General features: G+C 42.7%; 1 protein-coding gene across 6 annotated transcripts in view; it reads right to left on the bottom strand.

Moving 5' to 3' along the window:
• ENTPD4 (ectonucleoside triphosphate diphosphohydrolase 4) overlaps positions 1-18,576 on the bottom strand; it is a 37,123-nt gene extending 18,547 nt beyond the window's left edge. For 2 of the 6 annotated variants that reach the window (XM_069573998.1, XM_069574001.1), the window contains exons 1-6: positions 18,321-18,564; positions 9,610-9,700; positions 8,237-8,434; positions 7,520-7,725; positions 1,307-1,457; positions 689-792 (exon numbers count right to left, since the gene is read on the bottom strand). In XM_069573998.1, coding sequence (XP_069430099.1) covers positions 689-792; positions 1,307-1,457; positions 7,520-7,725; positions 8,237-8,434; positions 9,610-9,617 — 667 coding nt within the window. In that variant the 5' untranslated portion in view covers positions 9,618-9,700; positions 18,321-18,564. Of the gene's footprint in view, positions 1-688; positions 793-1,306; positions 1,458-7,519; positions 7,726-8,236; positions 8,435-9,609; positions 9,706-16,207; positions 16,352-18,320 lie in introns of all 6 variants that reach the window. The other 4 variants (XM_069573999.1, XM_069574002.1, XM_069573996.1 and 1 more) reach the window with 4 other exon arrangements.
• Positions 18,577-21,402: the final 2,826 nt, after the last annotated feature.

Below are 21,402 nucleotides of genomic sequence, written 5' to 3'. Positions count from 1 at the left end.
AGTTCAAATGTCACTTTCTCCATGATGCTTCTAGCTAAGGAAAAAAAGTCCCCTTCCTTTCAATTCCCATGATAGTATTTCCTTACTTCTATATGGCATATAAAACTGCCTTATATAAGCAGCTGTTTACCTTGTCCATAAACAGTTCAATGGCAGTGTATGAATTTCACCTAATTTTTGGCGAAATGATAGATGATTTTGAAATAAATGCTTTTTGGTTTCCATCTCTAACAAGCTATTCCCCAAATAATTACACTGACTTGCCATTTCATTCTCAAGTAGAATTATTTCTTTGAAAACAGATTTTCTCAGTGTATCAAAGTGAAGAATAATTTCCCTTTTCTAGTAAATAAATCAGTAGAAGGTTCCAACAGCTCGATAATTATCATAATTTCAGAAAGTTGTATAACTTAGGCAAGGAACACAAACCTTTTCTAGCAAAATAAATCCAAAATATGTTTCCTAAATGTGAAGACAAACTTAGTTATTTTTTAATGGCTTAACATTTGGATTATAAAGACTAGTCATGTTAAAAACTAACATTACCATCTAAAAATTATATTTGAAGGCTATGGTTTCCCAAATTTTAAGATGTTAAGAATAATTTAATAAAGTGTATAATGTGGAAGACTGGGAGGACTTACAGGAATAGCTTCCCAAATTTCAAGTTGAAGACTAATATACTAACCTTCTTGTTTCCCTGAAATTACTTCTGCATGAGAGTCAGAAAAGAGGAAGTCAAAGTGCACAGGGATGTCAGTCAGAAGGTCTTCCAGAATGGCTTTCTGCTGACTGTAACACAATCCCAAAATTTACATGTCAATATATTAAATCCTAAATTTTTCTGTTTTAAAAAGAAAAAACAAAAACAAAAAACCCAAACCCTATGGCTCTGGTATATCCTGTGTGAAAAAAGTAAAATTTAAAATCAAAACAATTCACTGAAAAGACTGTTTAAGAAGGAATTTTCAGAAGTTGTTTAAATTATGTGATTCCTAGATGTAGAATTACAACTGCAAACAATCCTTAAACTAAGAAAATAAAAAATCAGGGTTTTTTTAATGACAACTTTACAGTTTACTCTTCACAGTCATATATAAATACATTAAAAGGTATTTTGTGAGTTCTGACTATAGGTCTGGTACTGTTCCAGATTTGAACAGAGAATTTTTAATGTCTTCCTTTCGATGACAATGGTGATGGAAGAGGAAGACGAGGAGGCGGGAGAGGAGGGGTGAAAAGGGAGAAACTCCATCACAGCCAACACGACTGGCCTGACAGGCCCCGCCCTCGTGGGGAGGATCACCTTTCAGGGAGGATTCTCATTCCAGCCGTGCAGAGAATGTAGAGAGGGGTCTCTTTGTGTTTTGCCCGTGGAACATGCTCTGCAGCAAAGTTCAAGAGTGGCGAAATGTAATCACTGACTTTCTCTGGAGAAGTCGCAAACTCTGAAATGCCTACAGAAAAAGGAGAAGTCCTTTAAATTAATATCCAACATATACTGGGTTGGCTGTAAATGATGGGGATACTACAAGTTCAGTCCCATGCTCTCTTCTCAGTCATCAAACACAGACCTAACTGAGCAATTGCTATGTGTCTGATACTTGGGATCAACTGCATGTCAGCTTGTCTCTGCCCCTAAGAAATATATCCACACTAGCCTCAGGCAAGTTCACTCTCTCACAGCTGCCGTCACCATCTCTGTCTCAGATCTCTGAATCTTTTTTTTTTAATTGTTCATACCATTCCTTTAATGTTCATGAAAACAACAGTGATGACCACTTTTATTTCTAATAGATCTCCAAATCTTAATAGCAGCCATCCAGATCTCTTCCCTGACCTCTGATCATACTGACTTTATACTGATCATACTGAAAGTTACTGATCGTACCCGTAACTTTCCACAGGACACAGCCATGTCCTTGACCTCACAGCAACATATGCAAATCCAAACTTAACTTCCACTACAATCCTGCTTTTGCTGCCTGCTACTCACCTTAGCAGCCCCAGCGGAGGGCCCTCATCCCCAACAGATATTCTGGATCTCGCTGATCACCTATCCTTGGTTCTGCTCACATTATCTCACTTCTCACCATCTCTTCTGGATACCACCAGCCTCAGCCAGCTTGCTGCAGCACAGCCTAATCTCCAGTCCTGGCCATCCCCAACCACTCTCTATGCAGAAGGTGTCTCCTGCTTTGAGATCCTCCGGTGGCTCAAAGCCCTCTGAATAAAGCTCAGCTCTAGAACAGCATAATAGACGCTGCGCACTCACCCATCCCACCTCCTGCCACACCCCTTCCATTTGGCTCCAACTACGCTGCATGACATTTCTGTAATGCTTCGTATTCTGCCCTGAGGGCCCCTGCACCTCCACCAGGAAGAACTTTCTCTTTGACTACCCCCCACCTTTCTCCCTCTTCACCTGGCTGACTCCAGCTCACCCACTGAGCTACATCCTCCCTGGAAGTCCTCCCTAACAGAACCCTCCCTGAAGGTGAGCTCTCCTTATATTCCATGCTCACCCTCCCCTCTCAGTGTATATTCATTCCACCTCACTGAAACTCGCTATTTACTTGTCTGTCACATTCCAACTGGAAGTGTCTCGAGGGCAGAAACTGTGTTTTGTTCAAAGTTAGTCTCAGCACCTGACACAGTCCCTGGTAAACAGGAGGTGCTCAGCAAATATTTGCTGAATGAGTATGTAAGTGTTCCAGCTGTCATTTAGCCTATAATATTAAAGCTGAGGGGGATTTTAGAAATCCAAAATTTATTCCACAAATTAGGAAACTGTGGACTCAAATTAAGTGATCTGTCAGAGCAATGAGCAGCAAACAAACTGAAAGCCAGATATTTTTGGACTCCATATACAAGATCTTTTCAATGGTCACCAAGCCCAAAATTATTCAGTACAGTCACTCAGTCGTGTCTGACTTTTTGCGACCTCATGGACTGCAGCACACCAGGCTTCCATGTCCATCACCAACTCCTGGAGCTTGCTCAAACTCATGTCCATCAAGTCGGCGATGCCATCTAACCATCCTCTGTCATTCCCTTCTCCTCCTGCCTTCCATCTTTCCCAGCATCAGGGTCTTTTCCAATGAGTTAGTTCTTCCCATCAGGTGGCCAAAGTATTGGAGTTTCAGCTTCAACATCAGTCCTTCCAATGAACATGCAGGACTGATCTCCTTTAGGATGGACTGGTTGGATCTCCTGGCAGTCCAAGAGACTCTTGAGAGTCTTTTCCAACACCACAGTTCAAAAGCATCAATTCTTCGGCACTCAGCTTTCTTTTGGTCCAACTCTCACATCCATACATAACTACTGGAAAAAAACACAGCTTTGATTACACAGACCTTTGTTGGCAAGGTAATATCTCTGCTTATTAATATGCTGGCTAGGTTGGTCATAGCTTTTTTTCCAAGGAGCAAACGTCTTTTAATTTCATGGCTGCAGTCACCATCTGCAGTGATTTTGGAGCCCCCAAAAATAAAGTCTGTTACTGTTTCCATTGTTTCCCCATCTATTTACCATGAACTGATGGGACCAGAGGCCATGATGTTAGTTTTCTGAATGTTGAGCTTTAAGCCAACTTTTTCACTCTCCTCTTTTACTTTCATCAAGAGGCTCTTTAGTTCTTCTTCACTTTCTGCCATAAGGGTGGTGTCATCTGCATATCTGAGGTTATTGAGATTTCTCCTGGCAATCTTGATTCCAGCTTGTACTTCATCCAGCCCAACGTTTCTCATGATGTACTCTGCATATAAATTAAACAAGCAGGATGACAGTATACAGTCTTGACAGACTTCCGATTTGGAACCAGTCTATTGTTCCATGCCCAGTTCTAACTGTTGCTTCTTGACCTGCATACAGATTTCTGAGGAGGCAGGTCAGGTGGTCTGGTATTCCCATCTCTTTCAGAATTTTCCACAGTTTATTGTGATCCACACAGTCAAAGGCTTTGGCATAGTCAATAAAGCAAATGTAGATGTTTTTCTGGAATTCTCTTGCTTTTTCAATGGTCCAGCGGATGTTGGCAATTCGATCTCTGGTTCCTCTGCCTTTTCTAAATCCACCTTGAACATGTGGAAGTTCACAGTTCACATACTGTTGAAGCCTGGATTGGAGAATTTTGAGCATTACTTTGCTAGTATGTGAGATCAGTGCAATTGTGCAGTAGTTTGAATATTCTTTGGCATTGCCTTTCTTTGGGATTAGAATGAAAACTGACCTTTTCCAGTCCTGTGGTCACTGCTGAGTTTTTCAGATTTGCTGGCATATTGAGTGCAGCACTTTCACAGCATCATCTTATAGGGTTTGAAATAGCTCAACTGGAATTTCATCACCTCCACTAGCTTTGTTCATAGTTATGTTTCTTAAGGCCCATTTGACTTCTCAGTCCAGGATGTCTGGCTTTAGGTGAGTGATCACACAATTGTAGTTATCTGGGTCATGAAGATCTTTTTTGTATAGTTCTTCTGTGTATTCTAGCCACCTCTTCTTAATATCTTCTGCTTCTGTTAGGTCCATACCATTTCTGTCCTTTATTGAGCCCATCTTTGCATGAAATGTTCCCTTGATATCTCTAATTTTCTTGAAGAGATCTCTAGTCTTTCCCATTCTGTTGTTTTCCTCTATTTCTTTGCATTGATCGCTGACGAAGGCTTTCTTATCTCTCCTTGCTATTCTTTGGAACTCTGCATTCAGATGCTTATGTCTTTCTTTTTTCCTTTGCTTTTTGCTTCTCTTCTTTTCTCAGGTATTTGTAAGGCAGAGGAATAGGACGGGGAGACCACTTCCCCCCCCACAAATTTATCAAAAGATCATTTGAATGCTGAGCAACTTCCACAAAACAACTTCTGAATACTGTCAGAGGACACCAGGCACCCAGAAATGCAGCCCATTCTCTTTGAAAGGAGGTAGAACAAAATATAAAAAAGACAAAAAGAGAGACAAAAGAGTTAGGGATGGAGACCTGTCCTGGGGAGGGAGTCATGAAGGAGGAAAAGTTTCCACACAGTAGGAAACTTCCTCACAGGTGGGTCTGCGGGGAGTTCTGGAATATCAGAAAGCAACATAACCGGGAGGTAAAAAACCCCACAGAATACATGCCTAACCACAAATGCAGAAAGGAGAACTTTCCTGTGAAAGGCTCTAACCTAACAATCTAATAGGCAGCCTGGCCTGCTCACAGAACAAAGGAGAGGGAATACCAAAGGAGAGCAAGCAGGCTCCCTACCAGCCCTTCCCAGCCCAGAGGCAGAGAGGCAGGTTTGCAATAGTCAGAGCTGGAAGGCAAGGGGCTGCTACTATCTCAGCCTCAGGGATGGCATCTTCCACCAAACTGTGAGCAGGCTCCTAGCTGCTAACCATGTCTTCCTGAGATCCTAGATGGTTGACATTCGCCAGGAGGGTTGTAGCCTGAGATCAGCTCTCCAGAGGAGACATACGGCACACCTGAGACGGTATTCTCACGGCACACTGGGGGAAACTGAGCAGCTGGGACTGAGGAGGTGATTAAGACACGTGGGCCACCTGGGACAGTATGCTTGCCAAGCACCTGGCTGCCTGAGCTGCTCAGACCTGGGAAGGGCACAAAACACACGCCCAACCCACAGACACTAAGCCAGAACTGTGTCTGAGTGTCTCCTCCGGAGGTATGGGTCAGCAGTGGCCGGCCGCAGGGGCTATGGGTATGGCAGACCTGGTATGGCATAAGCCCTCTTGGAGGTGGTCACCATTAACCCCACCATAGAACCACCAGAACACACAGGACTGGGGAAACAGACTCTTGGAAGGCATGAATAAAACCTTGTAGGCACAAGGACCCAGGAGAAAGGAGCAGTGACCCCACAGAAAACTGACCCAGACATGCCATGATTATCCAGGAGTCTCTGGTGGAGGTGTGGGTCGACAGTGGCCTGCTTCAGGGTCAGAGGCACTGGTTGCAGCAGTAAGTGCATGGGACCTTTTGAAGGAGGTCGCCATTATCTTCATTACCTCCACCATAGTTTGGCCTCAGTTCAAGCAACAGGGAGGGAACACAGTCCTTCCCATCAACAGAAAATTGGATTAAAGATTTACTGAACACAGCCCCACCCATCAGAACAAGACCCAGTTTCCCCCTCAGTCAGTCTCTCCCATCAGGAAGCTTCCTCTTATCCATCAGAGGACAGAATGAAAATCACAATCAGAGAAAACTAACCAAACTGATCACATGGACCACAGCCTTGTCTAGCTCAATGAAACTATGAGCCATACCATGTAGGGCCACCCAAGACAGACAGGTCATGGCGGAGAGTTCTGACAAAACATGGTCCACTGGAGAAGGAAATGGTTAACCACTTCAGTATTCTTGCCTTGAGAACCCCATGAACAGCAGGAAAAAGCAAAAAGGTATGACACTTAAAGATGAACTCGCCAGGTTGGTAAATGCCCAATATGCTACTGAAGAAGAGTGGAGAAATAACTCCAGAAAGAAGAGACGGAGCCAAAGCAAAAACAACACCCAGCTGTGGATGTGACGGGTGATGGAAGCAAAGTCTGATGCTTTAAAGAGCAATATTGCATAGGAACCGGGAATGTTAGGTCCATGAATCAAGGCAAATTGGAAGTGGTCGAACAGGAGAAGGCAAGAGTGAACATAGACATTTTAGGCATCAGTGAACTAAGATGGACTGGAATGTCTGAATTTAACTCAGATGACCGTTATACCTACTACTGTGGGCAGGAATCCCTTAGAAGAAATGGAGTAGCCATCATAGTCAATAAAAAGAGTCCAGAATGCAGTACTTGGATGCAATCTCAAAAACGACAGAATGATCTCTGTTCGTTTCCAAGGCAAATTATTCAATATCACGGTAATCCAAGTCTATGCCCTGACCAGTAATGCTGAATAAGCTGGAAGTTGAACAGTTCTTTGAAGACCTCCAGGACTTTCTAGAACACTCAAAAAAAGATATCCTTTTCATTAGAGGGGATTGGAATGCGAAAGTAGGAAGTCAAGAGCTACCTGGAGTAACAGGCAAATTTGGCCTTGTAGTACAAAATTAAGCAGGGCAAAGGCTTACAGAGTTTTGCCAATAGAACACACTGGTCATAGCAAACACCCTCTTTCAACAACACAAGAGAAGACTCTACACATGGACGTTACCAGATGGTCAATACCAAAATCCGATTGATTATATTCTTTGCAGCCAAAGATGAAGAAGCTCTATACAGTCAGCAAAAACAAGACTGGGAGCTGACTGTGGCTCAGATCATGAACTCCTTATTGCCAAATTCAGACTTAAATTGAAGAAAGTAGGGAAAACCACTAGACTATTCAGGTATGACCTAAATCAAATCCCTTACCATTATACAGTGGAAATGACAAATAGATTCAAGGGATTAGATCTGACAGACAGAGTGCCTGAAGAACTATGGATGGAGGTTCATGACACTGTTCAGGAGGCAGTGATCAAGACCATCTCCAAGACAAAGTACCTGGTTACCGAGCAGATATTTACTGTTTACATACCGGGTTTTATTTTCATGACCACAGGCTTTCGGTTTTTATCCCTCATTTGCCTGATATCCAACAGATCGTGAGGATTGCCATTGTGCCGTGGCCAGCAATAGACAAATATCCGAGACCCGCTGCTCCCACAGTCCACCACGATGCCATAGTTCACGTTGGGGTTATTGGTGTCTGTAGCTTCAATGTCAGTAACTCGTGCCAAGTACCTTGTTTAGAGAAACAAACATACTTTTACTGAGACAGAGACGATCCATAATGCAATACACAAATACCAAGTCAGTGATCTGTAAGCTATGTGGCACTACCACCAGAACATTTCTACAACTGTCAAATGATCAAAAAAATCAAAAGGAAACAAACAAGTGACGATGACAAAAGTAACCTAAACCAGATACACACTCTTCATTGTTTTAGGTAAGTTCAAATGAGCTCTGAAAAGCAAAACTCTATTTTCCAGCTATCAACAGTAACTGAAAAATCAGCTTTAAATGTTATCACAGGAGAAGCTTATGCTCAAATCCTCTTATGATGTGGATTTGGTGGTTAATAATTAAACAGTTTCAAACAGTTTAGTTTTTCATGCCATGCTGTATTGGGTACAAAATCCGTTTCCTCCAGCCACATGCTCCTTAAATTCCAACCTAATTCCCAAAGTCTTGAAGCCATAGGATGAAGGTATGGCATACCATCTAGAAAACACATTTGTTTTCCTCCTACCTTTGAAACTTCTTGTCTTTGGAGAGCCGTCCATACTTATTTCGGATTATGACGACAGAAAAGTATAAAAGTGAGACAGCAGCAGCCAGAAGGCTGATGACGACAATCTGGCGTAAGTTGGTGTTCAGAATTCGGGGACACCCCACTGGAGAGATGCTGAAATGCCAGGAAGCAGGAAAAAGACAGGAGATGCCAATCCTGAAATGCCAAAAGACAGGTTTAGCTAAAACAGTTTGCTCCACAGAGGCCTCCCCTCACCTCCACTGATCCAAATACAAGACCTTCACCAGGAGCCGCCCCTATGTTCCTGCTGGAAGGCCTTATGTAGACCAGCCTCTTCCACATTGCTATTGTGCTATGTAAAATAGCCAAAATTATAAAATCCGATGAATGAGAATTAAGCCCTGATGATTATGACTTTTCTGCGTTCCCTCCCTTTCTGGGGAGTATTAGGTAGTTTTTATTTTTACCTTGCCTCATTCCAAAAATAGAATTAGAGATAGTTTATAAGAATTAAGTTCAATAAAGTAAATAAGTAAATGTATAATAAAGCCAGGTTTAAGGATGATGAATTTAGAGCACAAAAAAGCATGTAATAAGGAAAGCCTGCAAAGGTGGCTGAGCATGCTAGCGGCCAAAACTTTGCTGTTACAGTGGAAACATAAGCAGTCCAGGCAGAAGCAGATTCTTTAACACTGAATTCCAGGCCAATCTCTCCCTGGTGACTGCATGAGAAGATGGGAAATAAAACAGTATCTTTAACAACGTCCCTGCAATGGTCAATAAATACATTTTGTGTACTCTGTGTTTTTAGAAATATTCCTGAGACATTTCTCCAAATAAACTTTCTTCTCAGTTTATGTCAGGAACAGGCTTAAAAATTTTTTTTGCTGCCTTTGGGATAAATTCTATTGTTTTACAGTTAATCGACACTCTTTCCTTTAAAGAGTGTTTTATGGACTAAAGTATCTCACAGAAGGGGGAGGTAGCCTGCTAACCCAGTGGAATTTTCTATTTGTAGTTTCTGGTTACCATATGGGTTCCTGGGCCACTCTATGGAGTTTATCACCCCTTCCCATATCTCTGAAGCTTACAGACCTCTCTCCTGTGCTTAATTCAACTGCTCCCAGATCCCAGCATGCATGCCCTTTATGATAACTTACACTAACCCCTGTCGAATCCACCTGGCATGACCACTTTCCTTCTGTGACAGGCACCCCACTGGGGCCCTGGAAGAACAAGTGTTCAACGGAAGTGTAACACAACTGAACACATTTCACTTGAGATTTAGATTTTCCTCCCCATGGGGACCTGTTTCTGTGGCACTGAAATCTCGGGTTTTACAGTGCCCATGATTAGGCACCATCACTCACCTCCCCATGCTGATGGGTCAGAGATCAGGCAAGACTCTGGGAATCAGTCCTCACACACCATCACCGCAGTCCTACTGGCGTTAGAGCCCTCCTATTCTAGGAAGTGGGGAAAATCACAAAGATGGCACACTCCAAGTAAACGTCTATGTTACTTATCAAAGGGATGCTTAACTTATTATTTTATTTTTTAAATTATGAAAGTATGATAACACATTTACAGGAGACTTGGAAAACACAGAACAAAGTTACATACAGCTCCATTATATATAATTAGTAAAAAATAAACTGTAGATAAATTTTCAGTTGGAGTTTCAATATCAAACTCCCAAAAATTAATAAAATGAATAAATAGAAAAGTAGAAGGAAACAGGAGACCTGAAAAACGCCATGGACCAATTCAACATAATTAAGATTCATATAGTTTTTGCACAATAGTAGGATACAAATTCTGTTCAAATTCTCAAAAGGGTGTTTAAATCTAAGCATACATAAAGTGGTCTGTGATCCCAGCATTGGAGCTCTTAGCAGGTTTTATTCCAAGCAACACACTTTTAAGTTAATTTCATGCTGTCAGAGATACAGGCCTAAATCAATAGAGATAATCACAGTCTGGCACTAGTTAATGCTTTCTACCCAAAAGCAAGTCAGTGACCCCAAAATACAGGTCACCAAACAGTCTAAACTGCCTAATGGTGCTGCATGTTAAGGGAGGTGAGGGGTGGGAGGAGGAGGTGGGCAGAATGACTGACTGAATGGGAACCTGAGCTATCCATGCATCTGGTTCATCTAGTAGATCCCTCTTTCATGCACAAAGTCCTAGTGAGTTCTGTCACTTCCCAGTGGCTGCCACTCCTCCACCCGAGACCTCACATCACAGACAGAACACGGGTCTAAGCAAGGGCTTCCTTCCGACTTGCTGGACCCAAACGACAAGAGATAGTGGGTCTCTTTCTTGGTCTTGTGGCCCTGCTTCACTGCTCCCAGGCTCTCAGGACAGCTGTCTCCCCTAGTCTGCTTCTTAGCTCTTGATCAAGACCTTCTCAGGACTCTCCACGTCTCGGTGCCTCTGCACATCCCATCTGTTCTGTTCCCTGTAGGTTTCCTGTCTTGGCTCCAATCTCTCCTAACCCTAATCTCTGTTACTGGTCATCTTCACTTATTGCCTCAATGACCCGATAGCTGACAACTAACTTTCTCCACCCCAAGCTTCTTCTCTAAGTTACAGATACATATCTTCCAGCACCTACTGATAACCCCATCTGAACATCGTGCGGACCTGTGAGAAACACTTCTGAAACTGAACCCTTTCACTGTGGCCCCATTCTGCTCCTCCCATGCTCCTCCTTGCTATCTCAATGCCCTAAACACTCAAAGCAGAAAACTAAGGAGCTGGGCCTGACCCCTCCCTCTCCTTCATCCTCCAGAGCCAATTTCTTACAAAGTCCTTCCATTTCTTTCTCTTTTTTTGGAGGCAAGGAATATGACTATTTGGAAAGCCGGCTGACCAAGAAGATGGCAGACTAATGTCTCAGAGTCTTTGAGTCCTTCCATTTCTTTAACCTCAGTTTCTCTAAAGTCTGTCCCTTTTCTTGACACTTTTCCCTGAGGTCTCTTTCTTATCTCTTATTTTCACCCAGCCTATGTGGACAGCAGCCCAACTAGTCTGTCTCCCACCTGCAGTCTCAACCCCGCAGCTACCCAATCCCTTGCTGATAGCTTCAGGCAGATTCTTCATCATAAACTGACAGCCACTGTCCCTGCTCAGGTCCAGGAGCCTGGTAATCTTGTGCTGGGAATCCTCCAACGGCTCCCCTCTCATGTAAATAAAGGCCAAAGGCTGTACCCTGACTCCCGGTCCAATGGGACCCCCACCTGCCACCGCTCTGATCCTCTCCCTTTCTCACTCCACCCCAGCCACACTGGCGTCCTCGCTGTCTTCATCCACGCCAGGTGCTGTCTGGTCTTAGGGTCTCTGAATGTGTTGCTCCTTCTGGTTATAAATAATCCATACGACTTTTTTTTTTTTTTTTCACTCCCTTCAGACTTTTACTTGATGGCACCTTCTCAAGGCCTGCCCTGGCCACCCAATCTAAAACTGCAAGCTCTCCATCCAGCTCCCAACCCTGAGTTATTTTTTCTCCTCAGTGTTTATGTATTTACTAACTTCTTATACAGTGCCAGGCCCTGTTCAAATGCTTTACAAATACTCATCTATTTCTCCTATCAATCACCAAGGTAGGTACTATTTGCATAATATTTTATAGATGAACAGAGAGGCTAAGTAATGTGCCTGAGGTCACGTTGCTAATAAAAGTGATTCTAAATAAAAGAGCTGAGATTCAAGCATGTGAATCCATACACTTAGCCACACAGTCTTCTAACGAACTGGGTGTGTGTGTGTGTTTGCATTTCTCTTGCCCATATGTCTCCTCTTCCCGAATGCAAGCCCCACAAGGGGCCAGATTTAGGTCTGCTTGGCTGGTGGCTGCATTCCCAGCATGGCAACCCCTAGGAAAGAGCCTGGCAAGAAGTCAAGCTGCAGAGTTCTGCGATTCAAAAAGGTTACGAACTTACACATAATCTTTCCAAAACAAGCAGGAATAATGATAACCTCCCAACTTTTCTCTCTCACTCAGGAAAATGTTCTGTCTTTAGGATGGTAAAGGAGGTCCCACTTGATCTAGCCTTATGCTATTCCATACAGCAGCCACTGCCATGTGTGGGTGAAATAATTAAAATTAAAAATTCAATTTCTCCAGGCTCCAGATATAGAAAATAAACTAAGTAGTTACCAGTGGGGAGGGAAAAGGAGGGAGAGGCAAGTGAAGGGTAGGGAATTAATAGGTACAAACTACTATGTATAAAACAGACAAGCTACAAGGATATATCGTCCAGCACAGGGAATATAGCCAGTATTTTGTAATTACTATAAATGGAGCACAATCTTTAAGAATTGTGAATCACTGTGTTGCACACCTGAAACTTACATAATATTGTACATCAACTCTATTTCGATTTAAGAATTATATTCTGGGTAAACAATAACTGTTGTATGCAACAATCTTTATGTATATAGATGCTTTTTTAATGAATGAAATAAAATGTATTTAAAAGGGAGGGAATCAGTTCACTCTGTCAGCTGCACAAGCCACATGTCAAGTGCTGCAGAGCCACACACAGCCTCTGCCTCAGAAGGCTTGTTCTGGCCCCTGGCTATCTTTCTAGTCTTATCCCGACTGACAGACTAGCCAGACCAGTACTCTGTACTCCGCCATACTAAACACGAGCTGAGGGTCCCTGGAATGCTCCCATCCCTCTACATTTGTAGAATGGCTCTCTGGCTCTGGTCCGTCTGTTGGTGCTCCTATGTGCTTCTCAAGCTGCTGGTTCAGCATGATCCCTCTGGGAGGACTTCCCTAGTCCGCACGTCCTTAGAGTACTGGCTCTGTACAGTAGTCAGCTACAATGCTACGCTTACGCTTCACTTTCTCATTACATGGTAAGCCCCTCAATGGCAGGAACAGCCTCTTATCCCTCTGTTTCCCCAGTGACCAGTGCCTGTCACAGAAGTGACCAGCAACTACTGCTTGTTTCATGGGTCGCTGGGACCACGAGACATAAAGATGAATCAGATATGGACCCAGCCCTTGAAGAATTTACAATGAAGAAGAGGGAACAAAACATACACACAAAGATGTTATAAAATAAAAACGATTAATAATGCCTACCTGGGGGCATTATTACCCCCTACAGGGTAAAATCACTGTAATTAGTTTGGGTTTTGATATGGTGTCTATATTGTACCATGTACCCTAAACTTAGGACAAACAGTATTTGTGATTTAAGAATTCACATGAAATGGGAAAAAATGCCAATATAAATATGTTTTATGTATTTTTATATCTACTTTTAGTATCTGAATAAGGTGAGATTACTACAGCATACCTTTTATTAGAATACCAATGGCTCAAAGATTTAAATATCAAATAATTCACAAAAATGTAAGATGAAAATGTAGTATTTATCTAATTCCAGAATAGGTAAGATTTTTCTTCAAGTGACATCAGTGTCTCAAACTATAAATAAAAGACATCTACTTATGAGTTTAAGACTTCTGAGAGTTAAAAATATGCCTTTCTCAAACACACAAAGCTTGGGGAAATTACGTGCAATACACATGACGCAAAGTAAATATCCTTTACATACGAAAAATTTCTTATAAATAAAAAAGAGAAACATTGGAACAGAAAAATGAGCAAGGACAATTGGAGATGAACAGAATAAGAATTCTGAATGAAGTCAGAATCTAACTTCACTGGTATTTTGAGAAATATAAATAAAAACAAGGTTTTATCACTATCAGTTGGCAAAGATTAAAGTCTGATGATACTATGCTAACCAGTGGGAGGCGAACAGGTTGTGAGCACCCCTGGAGAGAATCTAAATATATACTCACCTTCTGGGGGCATACAGGTAACATATGTGAAAATTTTAAACATGCTTACCCTCTGTTCTACCCGTCATAGCAATTTGTCTTCAGGAAATAATAAGATAAATTCACTAAAACACATATAAAGATGTTCATCATAGTATTATTTAGAATAGCAAAACTCTGTTACTAAGTGCCAAAATGCCTTTTGGCGGTGGGTTACATTAAACACGGCCCACATATGCGATGGACTACAGTGTGACTATTAAACATGCTGACACACAGAGGGAAGGAGAAAAGAGAGGACATTTCAAAAGAGAAATGCACTGTAAGGATGCACCATAGCAAATGTAGGAAATGTTATTTAATCTAGCGTTTGTCTTAGGACTTTTTTTTTTTTTTTTCAAATATGTGATGACCGTGAGGATAAAAAGATATTTTTATAAGTTACAAAATTTGTGTTTAAAGACAGAAAATAGGACAGCTTATAAATTGCTGAAATAATTATGTTCATTTAGGACAATATTTATTTAGTATTACCCAGGAGACAACAATATGGTAATGTGATCTTCAAACGTAAACTCCAGTTGTATTTGCAGCTAAGAATCTTGGCACCACAGTTTAGGAAGGCAAACTCAGCAATATTACGTAAAACTGCCATGATTTTAAAAGGCCTAAGCTGTGTGAGACCTATCACCAAAGAGATGCATTAACTCGCATGATTTCAGGTGATGGGGCCCCGTTCAGCTGAACATTTCTTAACAGAATGAGGTACATCAGGTCCTGAGTCAAAATCTTTCTCAGTCTCTCCCTGACAGTCCTACACGAAACAGTGAAAACAATACCAGTCAACTGCAAAGTGAAATGGCTCCCATGGTGAAAAATACAGGATGCAGTGATACAGATATTAGCAAATACTGAAATCACAGGCAAACAAAATTGCAGACAAATGAGACTCCGGAAGAGCCAGACCTCTGAGTAAGATGCTAAGATGACATGAGAGTGCTGCAAAACAGAACGATATGAGTAGCAAAGGGTTACAAAAGGGCTTGGAAAAATCAAAAGGTCATCAACAGGCAGAATTCTGTAAGGAATGACTGTGTCGGTGAGAGCAAGAGGCTGAAGTAAGGATGCGGCATGGCACTCAGTTGTGGGAAAAATACATCAAAACAACTTGATTTATTCATTAAGAAGAATGTATGGTAACAAATGCTGGCAAGAATCTAGAAAAAGAGGAACTGTGAGCATTGTTGGCAGAATGTAAATTGGTGCAGCCACTAAGGAAAACAGTATGGAGGTTCCTCAAAAAATACTGGAAGTACCACATGATCCAGCAATCCCATTTCGGGGTATTTTTCCGTAGAGGACAAAAACACTAATTTGAAGAGATATATGTACACCTGTGTTCACAGCTGGATTATCAGCAATAGCCATGATATGGAAGCAGTCAAAATGCCCAACAGATGGATAAAACACCTATGGTGTATGTACATATAGTGAAATATTACTTGGCCACAAAAAAGAATGAAATCTTGTCATTTGTGACAACATGGATGGACATGGAGGGCATTCAACTTACATGTGAAATCTAAAACACAAATGAACAAACATCACAAAATACAGAGACAAACATACAGAGAGCAAACTGGTGGTTGCAAGAAGGGTAGGGAATGGCAGGAGGAGAGAAATAGGTGAGGAAGATTAAAAGGTAAAAATTACAGTTACGAAATAAATGAGTCACAGGGATGAAATTTACATATGCAATTCAGCCAATAATGTAACAAATTTGTATGGTGACAGAGGGTAACCAGACTTATGTTTTTTACACATTTTTTGTCATGTACAGGGTTATCGAATGTACATATATAGGATTCCCTATGCTGTGCACCTGGAACCAACACAGTGTTGTAGGGCAATTATACGCCAATATTTTTTAAATAAGAGAGGGGAGGAAGAATGTACATAGTTGCATTTATGATCTACATTTTCTTCATATTTATTTTACATTTTTAATTTTATTTTTCAATAGCAAGTCCTAACCAAACCTCTCTTGCCTGGAGAATCCCAGGGACGGGGGAGCCTGGTGGGCTTCTGTCTATGGGATCACACAGAGTCGGACACGACTGAAATGACTTAGCAGCAGTAGCAGCAACCAAACCTCTTCCTTACCTCTCACCATTCACTTGCAAACTTCTGGTCCCCATTTTAAATGATCTCTTTTCTGGTCACACTTTTCCCTGCATCACCTCTGCAGCTTCCTGGATCTGCAACTCTGACTTCCTTCAAGTTTCAGTTCCACATCTGGGGCTTTCCCTATTATCACAAACTCGTTTAGTCTAAGTTTGGGCTCACAAACCTTTGACACAAACTAATGCCCCTTTCCAAATTCCCCAGGTCTAAGAAGAGTATCACCATGAATTGGGGTTACCTGGTTCTCAACTCTGATTCCCAACTATCTGTATGTTGTAAGTTTATGTTGGTCATCAGGTCCTGCCAATTCTTCCTCAAAGAGTCCACACATCTAAAATGACCACAGCAGACACTGCTAGCTCACGACAGATCTCTATGTGGAAGACCTTTCTTTGGAAACACTTCTTTGTAAAACACTACCTTCACAGTATGACCAGCTCAAGACTCTCCCAGAGCTTATGGGTCAACAACTTCCCTGTGTGGCATCCCTGAGACCTTGCATCCATCAAAGTCTCATCTTTAAAAAAAAAAATTGGGAGTATAGCTGATTAACAATGTTGTGTTAGTTTCAGGTGTAAAACAAAATAATTCATTTATACATTTACATTATCTATTCTTTTTTCAACTTCTTTTCCCAATTGGGGTGGTATAGAATATTGAGCAGAGTTCCCTCATCTTATTTCACCAACCTGTTCTCTTCTTGCTCCAGATAACCTCTCTCTACTCTAGACATGCGGTTTGCTCCTCTCCCACACAAGCTGTTCTCATTCTTGCCTTGGGCCTTAAGTCACTTCCTACTAACTCTTATGTCCTGCTCACAATATTACAATTTTCTCAAAGCACAGGTCAATATTTTTCTTTGCCAAGATCTGATCTGTAATACTTCTGTTTTCCCACACTCAATCTTCTCCGTATTTATGTGTTGTCTATTTTAAATAAACATGCTGAATAAAAATGTAAAGAATATAAGTACCTAGATCAACTTTCGTTTCTTCTTTCCAGGCTATATACACAAGGGGTGAGATCATGTAGCTCTATGAGGCTTGGAAGGATGTAAACCATAGATTCAAAATGCAACAAATACAAGTGATAAATCAATATTAAGGTGGACAATGAAATCAACAAACTACTTAGACAAATTAATGCTCCATTTTGTAATTCTGCTAATGTGTCAAAACAGAATGAACAGACCTGATACCAAGACATGATAACATTAAATGTAAGATAACACAAAGAATATGATTCTCTTCGGCCTCTCCAAGCCTAGAAATTATTTTCATCACACAAAACAGAACACACTAAAGACTTCAATATGACATTAAACTAGGGATTTGAGTCTCTCATTTAGAGTTCTTTAATAACCTAGTGTATCTTCTAGCATGGAAGTTCCTAAATTGAGAGGCATCTCTTTACTTTGCTACTAGGGCCAAATGTTCTCTGAAAACGCTTCACACTGGTGTTCCTCCAACTGGGGTCTGAGGAGCCCTGCGGGTTCTGAGACAAACTCCAGAGAATGAGTGAACATCTTTTAAAGGTGTTCACACATTACTCAAGTTTGAGAAACATAGGTCTTACCATCACTTTATCGCCCAATTAGCTCTATTTTCTCAATGAAGCTACTTAGATTTAGATTTTAGAGAAATTTAAAGCATGAATCATGGTAAAAGCAGAGCAAAGCAAAAACGATGCTGACTTGTAAATGTCATGACCAGGTGGCAGGTAAGACCCGCAGGGTCCTGAGTGCAGCATCCATTTCCCCAGCCAGGTCCCTCCCTAGTGCGGGCCAACCCGGGCCCACTACGTGTCGGAGGGGAAATCAACGCGGTCACTGAGCGGGTGCAGCAGCACGGTTGCCAGCTTTCTCTCGTCAGGGGCGGGGGGGAAAAGCACCTGCAGCCCAGGGTCACGGGCGCTGACGGCGGGCGCCCGGAGGCTGCCGAGCGGCCCGGGCGGTGGGAGCCGCTGACGCGGGGAAGGCCCCCGGGGCAGAGCGGCAGGTTCGCGGCCTCGCCGCCTCGTTGGGCCCCGCTCCAACCGTCCCCACTTCGGCCACCCACCCTCCCCCTCATCCGCGCCAGAAAGGCCGCCTCACCTGCTCGGCTACGTCCGACTCGGAGGCCGGGGCTCCCGGGAGTGGGGACTCGCGGGTGGAGCGCATCACGGCTACAGCGGCGAGGCGGTGCAGGCAACGCCGACACGACTCCCCGGGAGGGCAGGGGAGGTGGGGGGGGGAATAGCTCCCCAGGAGCTCCGCTCCTTTCCGGTAGCGGGCCCGCCACTCCTCCGCCACCCGAGTCACGTCACTGGGAGCGCCGGGAGCGCGCACGCCGAGGGGCGGGGCTTGTGCCTGGGGGCGGGGCCTGTACGCGATGACTGGCATCCGCGGAAGCCCAAGGAGGAGTCCGCCGCGAGCACAGAATGTCAAAAGTGAAAGCGGCAACACGAAAAAGAGCCCATACGGCGGCTTGGATACCGCAGATCGTAGCCCTTCGGCTTTCAGCAAGTATCAGTGAGTGTGCTCATGACACATTCATCTTTCCTTTGTGCTCTTTATTATTATGGACAACAGCACTTGAAAATTTAACTTGGCACTTCTGCTCACTTTTGCCAGTAACTATCTCTGTTTTACAGGTGGAGAAACGAAGCACAAACTCATTCAGTGACTCTCTTAATTAAGGTCCACGTAATTAGTAAGAACCAAGATTTCATTGTTGCCAGAAGTTTCATATACCAGAGCGTATTCTAGGTTACACAGAGCGCCCTCAACATACGTAATGGTTTTGAGAAGAAATAGTGAAGTAAGTGAACAACACTAGTTTCTTACATTGACCCCAAGACCTGGTACTTAGGTCAAGGACACACTGTTTAGCTTTCTAGCTCGAGCCCCAACCCCCACTCCTACCCCCTCCAAAAAAAACCCAATGCCTTGAAGTCACAGAGCTGGAGAAAAGCTTGAGAATCGCAGCTTTTTATCCTTTCGTCCTCTTAAAAAAAAAAAAAAAAAGTGGTTTCCCTGCTGCCCAGAGATAGGAAGTGACCAGGCAGCCTAGACACTTTAATTTGTTATTATTGTCATTGTTCAGTCGCTCAGTAGCATCCGACTTTTTGTGACCCCATGGACTGCAGCACTCCAGGCTTCCCTATTCTTCACCATCTCCTGAAACTTGCTCAAACTCAAGCCCATTGAATCCCCGATGTCATCCAATCACCTCATCCTCTGTTAGCCCCTTCTCCTCCTGCCTTCAATCTTTCCCAGCTTCAGGGCCTTTTCTAATGAGTCGGCTTTTTGCATCAGGTGGCCAAAGTATTGGAGCTTCAGCCACTTTAATATAGTTTTTTAAAATGAGAGTCCTAGAAATGTCTACTCATTAATTCTGTCAAGTAAAAGAAGCTTAGACAAACTAGTAGCTATATATTTTGAGCAGAATCCTTGGTCCAACACCTGCTTAGGTTAAATCTTGTGGTAACATTTCATCCTTGGAGTCAGATACTGTTCATGGAAGAAGGCTAGCAGTGACCAAGGAGGCTTGTGCTTTAGAAGTAATACTATCTTTTAATTGTTACTCCATACTAGAATCATAAAGCCACAGAATGTTCCAACAAACGGGCCATAGTTACAGTCTAGACGAAAGGAAAGACGACCTCAACAGAAGTTGCTCAGTCGTGTCCGACTCTTTGTGACCCCATGGACCATAGCCCACCAGGCTCCTCCATCCATGGAATTTTCTAGGCAAGAGTACTGGAGTGGGTTGCCATTTCCTTCTCCAGGGGATCTTCCCAACCCAGGGATTGAACCTAGGTCTCCAGCATTGCAGGCAGACGCTTTACCGTCTGAGCCACCAGGGAATCTAGTCTAGACGAAACCTCCTCCTTTTTCTGTTAAGGAACCTGGAACCCTGAGAGTTTGAATGTCCTGCCCAAATGCCCTGAGGCAGAGGGGGAAACAAAACCAGTTGTTCTCCTACTTCGTGCCCTTTTATGGCAGTCAGTTGTTATTTGAAAAAAATGACCAGTTTGGACAGATTACACATTAGAAACATCTGTGACTTCTACCCAAGATTTGTTTTGAGAAGCTGAGGTAGTTGGTCACAAACATGCTGTGATTTTAGGGCCAGTCCCCCTCGCAATTATGTACCTTTCAAAGTCCTTACAATTTGAGATACTGGTTCTTATTACAGTAGACCCTCTCTTAAGAAGCCCTCTACTAAAAGCCAGAATAGTATTATCACATCATCAGTACTTATTGATGGGGCTTCCCTGGTGGTTCAGTGGTTGGACTTCCAATGCAATAGACTCAGGTTTGATCCCTGGTCAGGAAACTAAGATCCCATGTGCTGGGGGGACAACTAAGACCTCATGCCACAATTAGAAGTCCATGTGCCCCAGCAAAGATTCTACAGGCTGCAACTAAAACCCAACACAGCCAAATAAGTAAATAAAATTAAAAATTTTAAAATATTTCTTGATAATTCATAAACAACAATAATCTGATAAGAGCTAGGAAGGAAAATTATAAAGGATGAAAACATAGAACATGGTACACTAGTTACCTAGAACTATCATAACAAGTTACCCCAACTTGGGTGGCTTAAAATAATAGAAATGTATTCTTTCTCAGTTTTGGAGGCTCACAGTCTGAAGTCAAGGTGTTGGCAGGGCCATGCTCTCTGTGAAGAGAATAGGAGATGATCTGTCCTTGCGCTTTCTTAGCTTCTGGTTGTTGCTGACAGTCTTCAGCATTTCTCGGTTTGTAGAAGCATCACTCCAATCTCTGTCTTGTTGTCACGTGAAGTTCTCCTGTGTGTCTCTCCAAATCCCTTCTTAAAAGGACAGCAGTCATATTGGGTTTAGCTCCTCTCTCCCCTCCCCCACCCCAACCAATCCAGTATAGTCTCTTCATTTGTTTTCTTCTTAAGTCTTTATTGGATTTGTTACCACATTGCTTCTACCTTTTGGCTTTTTGGCCACAAAGCAATGTGGGATCTTAGCTCCCTGACCAGGAACGGAACCCGCATCCCCTGCATTGGAAGGCAAAGTCTTGACCCCTGGACCACCAGGGAAGTCCCTATAATCTCTTCTCAACATGATTATATCTGCAAAGATCCTGTTTCCAAATAAGGTCATGTTCATAAGTTCCGGGTTGACATGAACTTTGGGGGGACACTATTCAACCC

Source organism: Ovis canadensis, chromosome 2, assembly GCF_042477335.2.
Source record: "Ovis canadensis isolate MfBH-ARS-UI-01 breed Bighorn chromosome 2, ARS-UI_OviCan_v2, whole genome shotgun sequence".
In the NCBI taxonomy this organism is placed as follows: domain Eukaryota; kingdom Metazoa; phylum Chordata; class Mammalia; order Artiodactyla; family Bovidae; genus Ovis; species Ovis canadensis.
The sequence above is the reverse complement of the archived record's forward strand: the minus strand, read 5'-3'. Positions and strand labels throughout refer to the sequence as shown.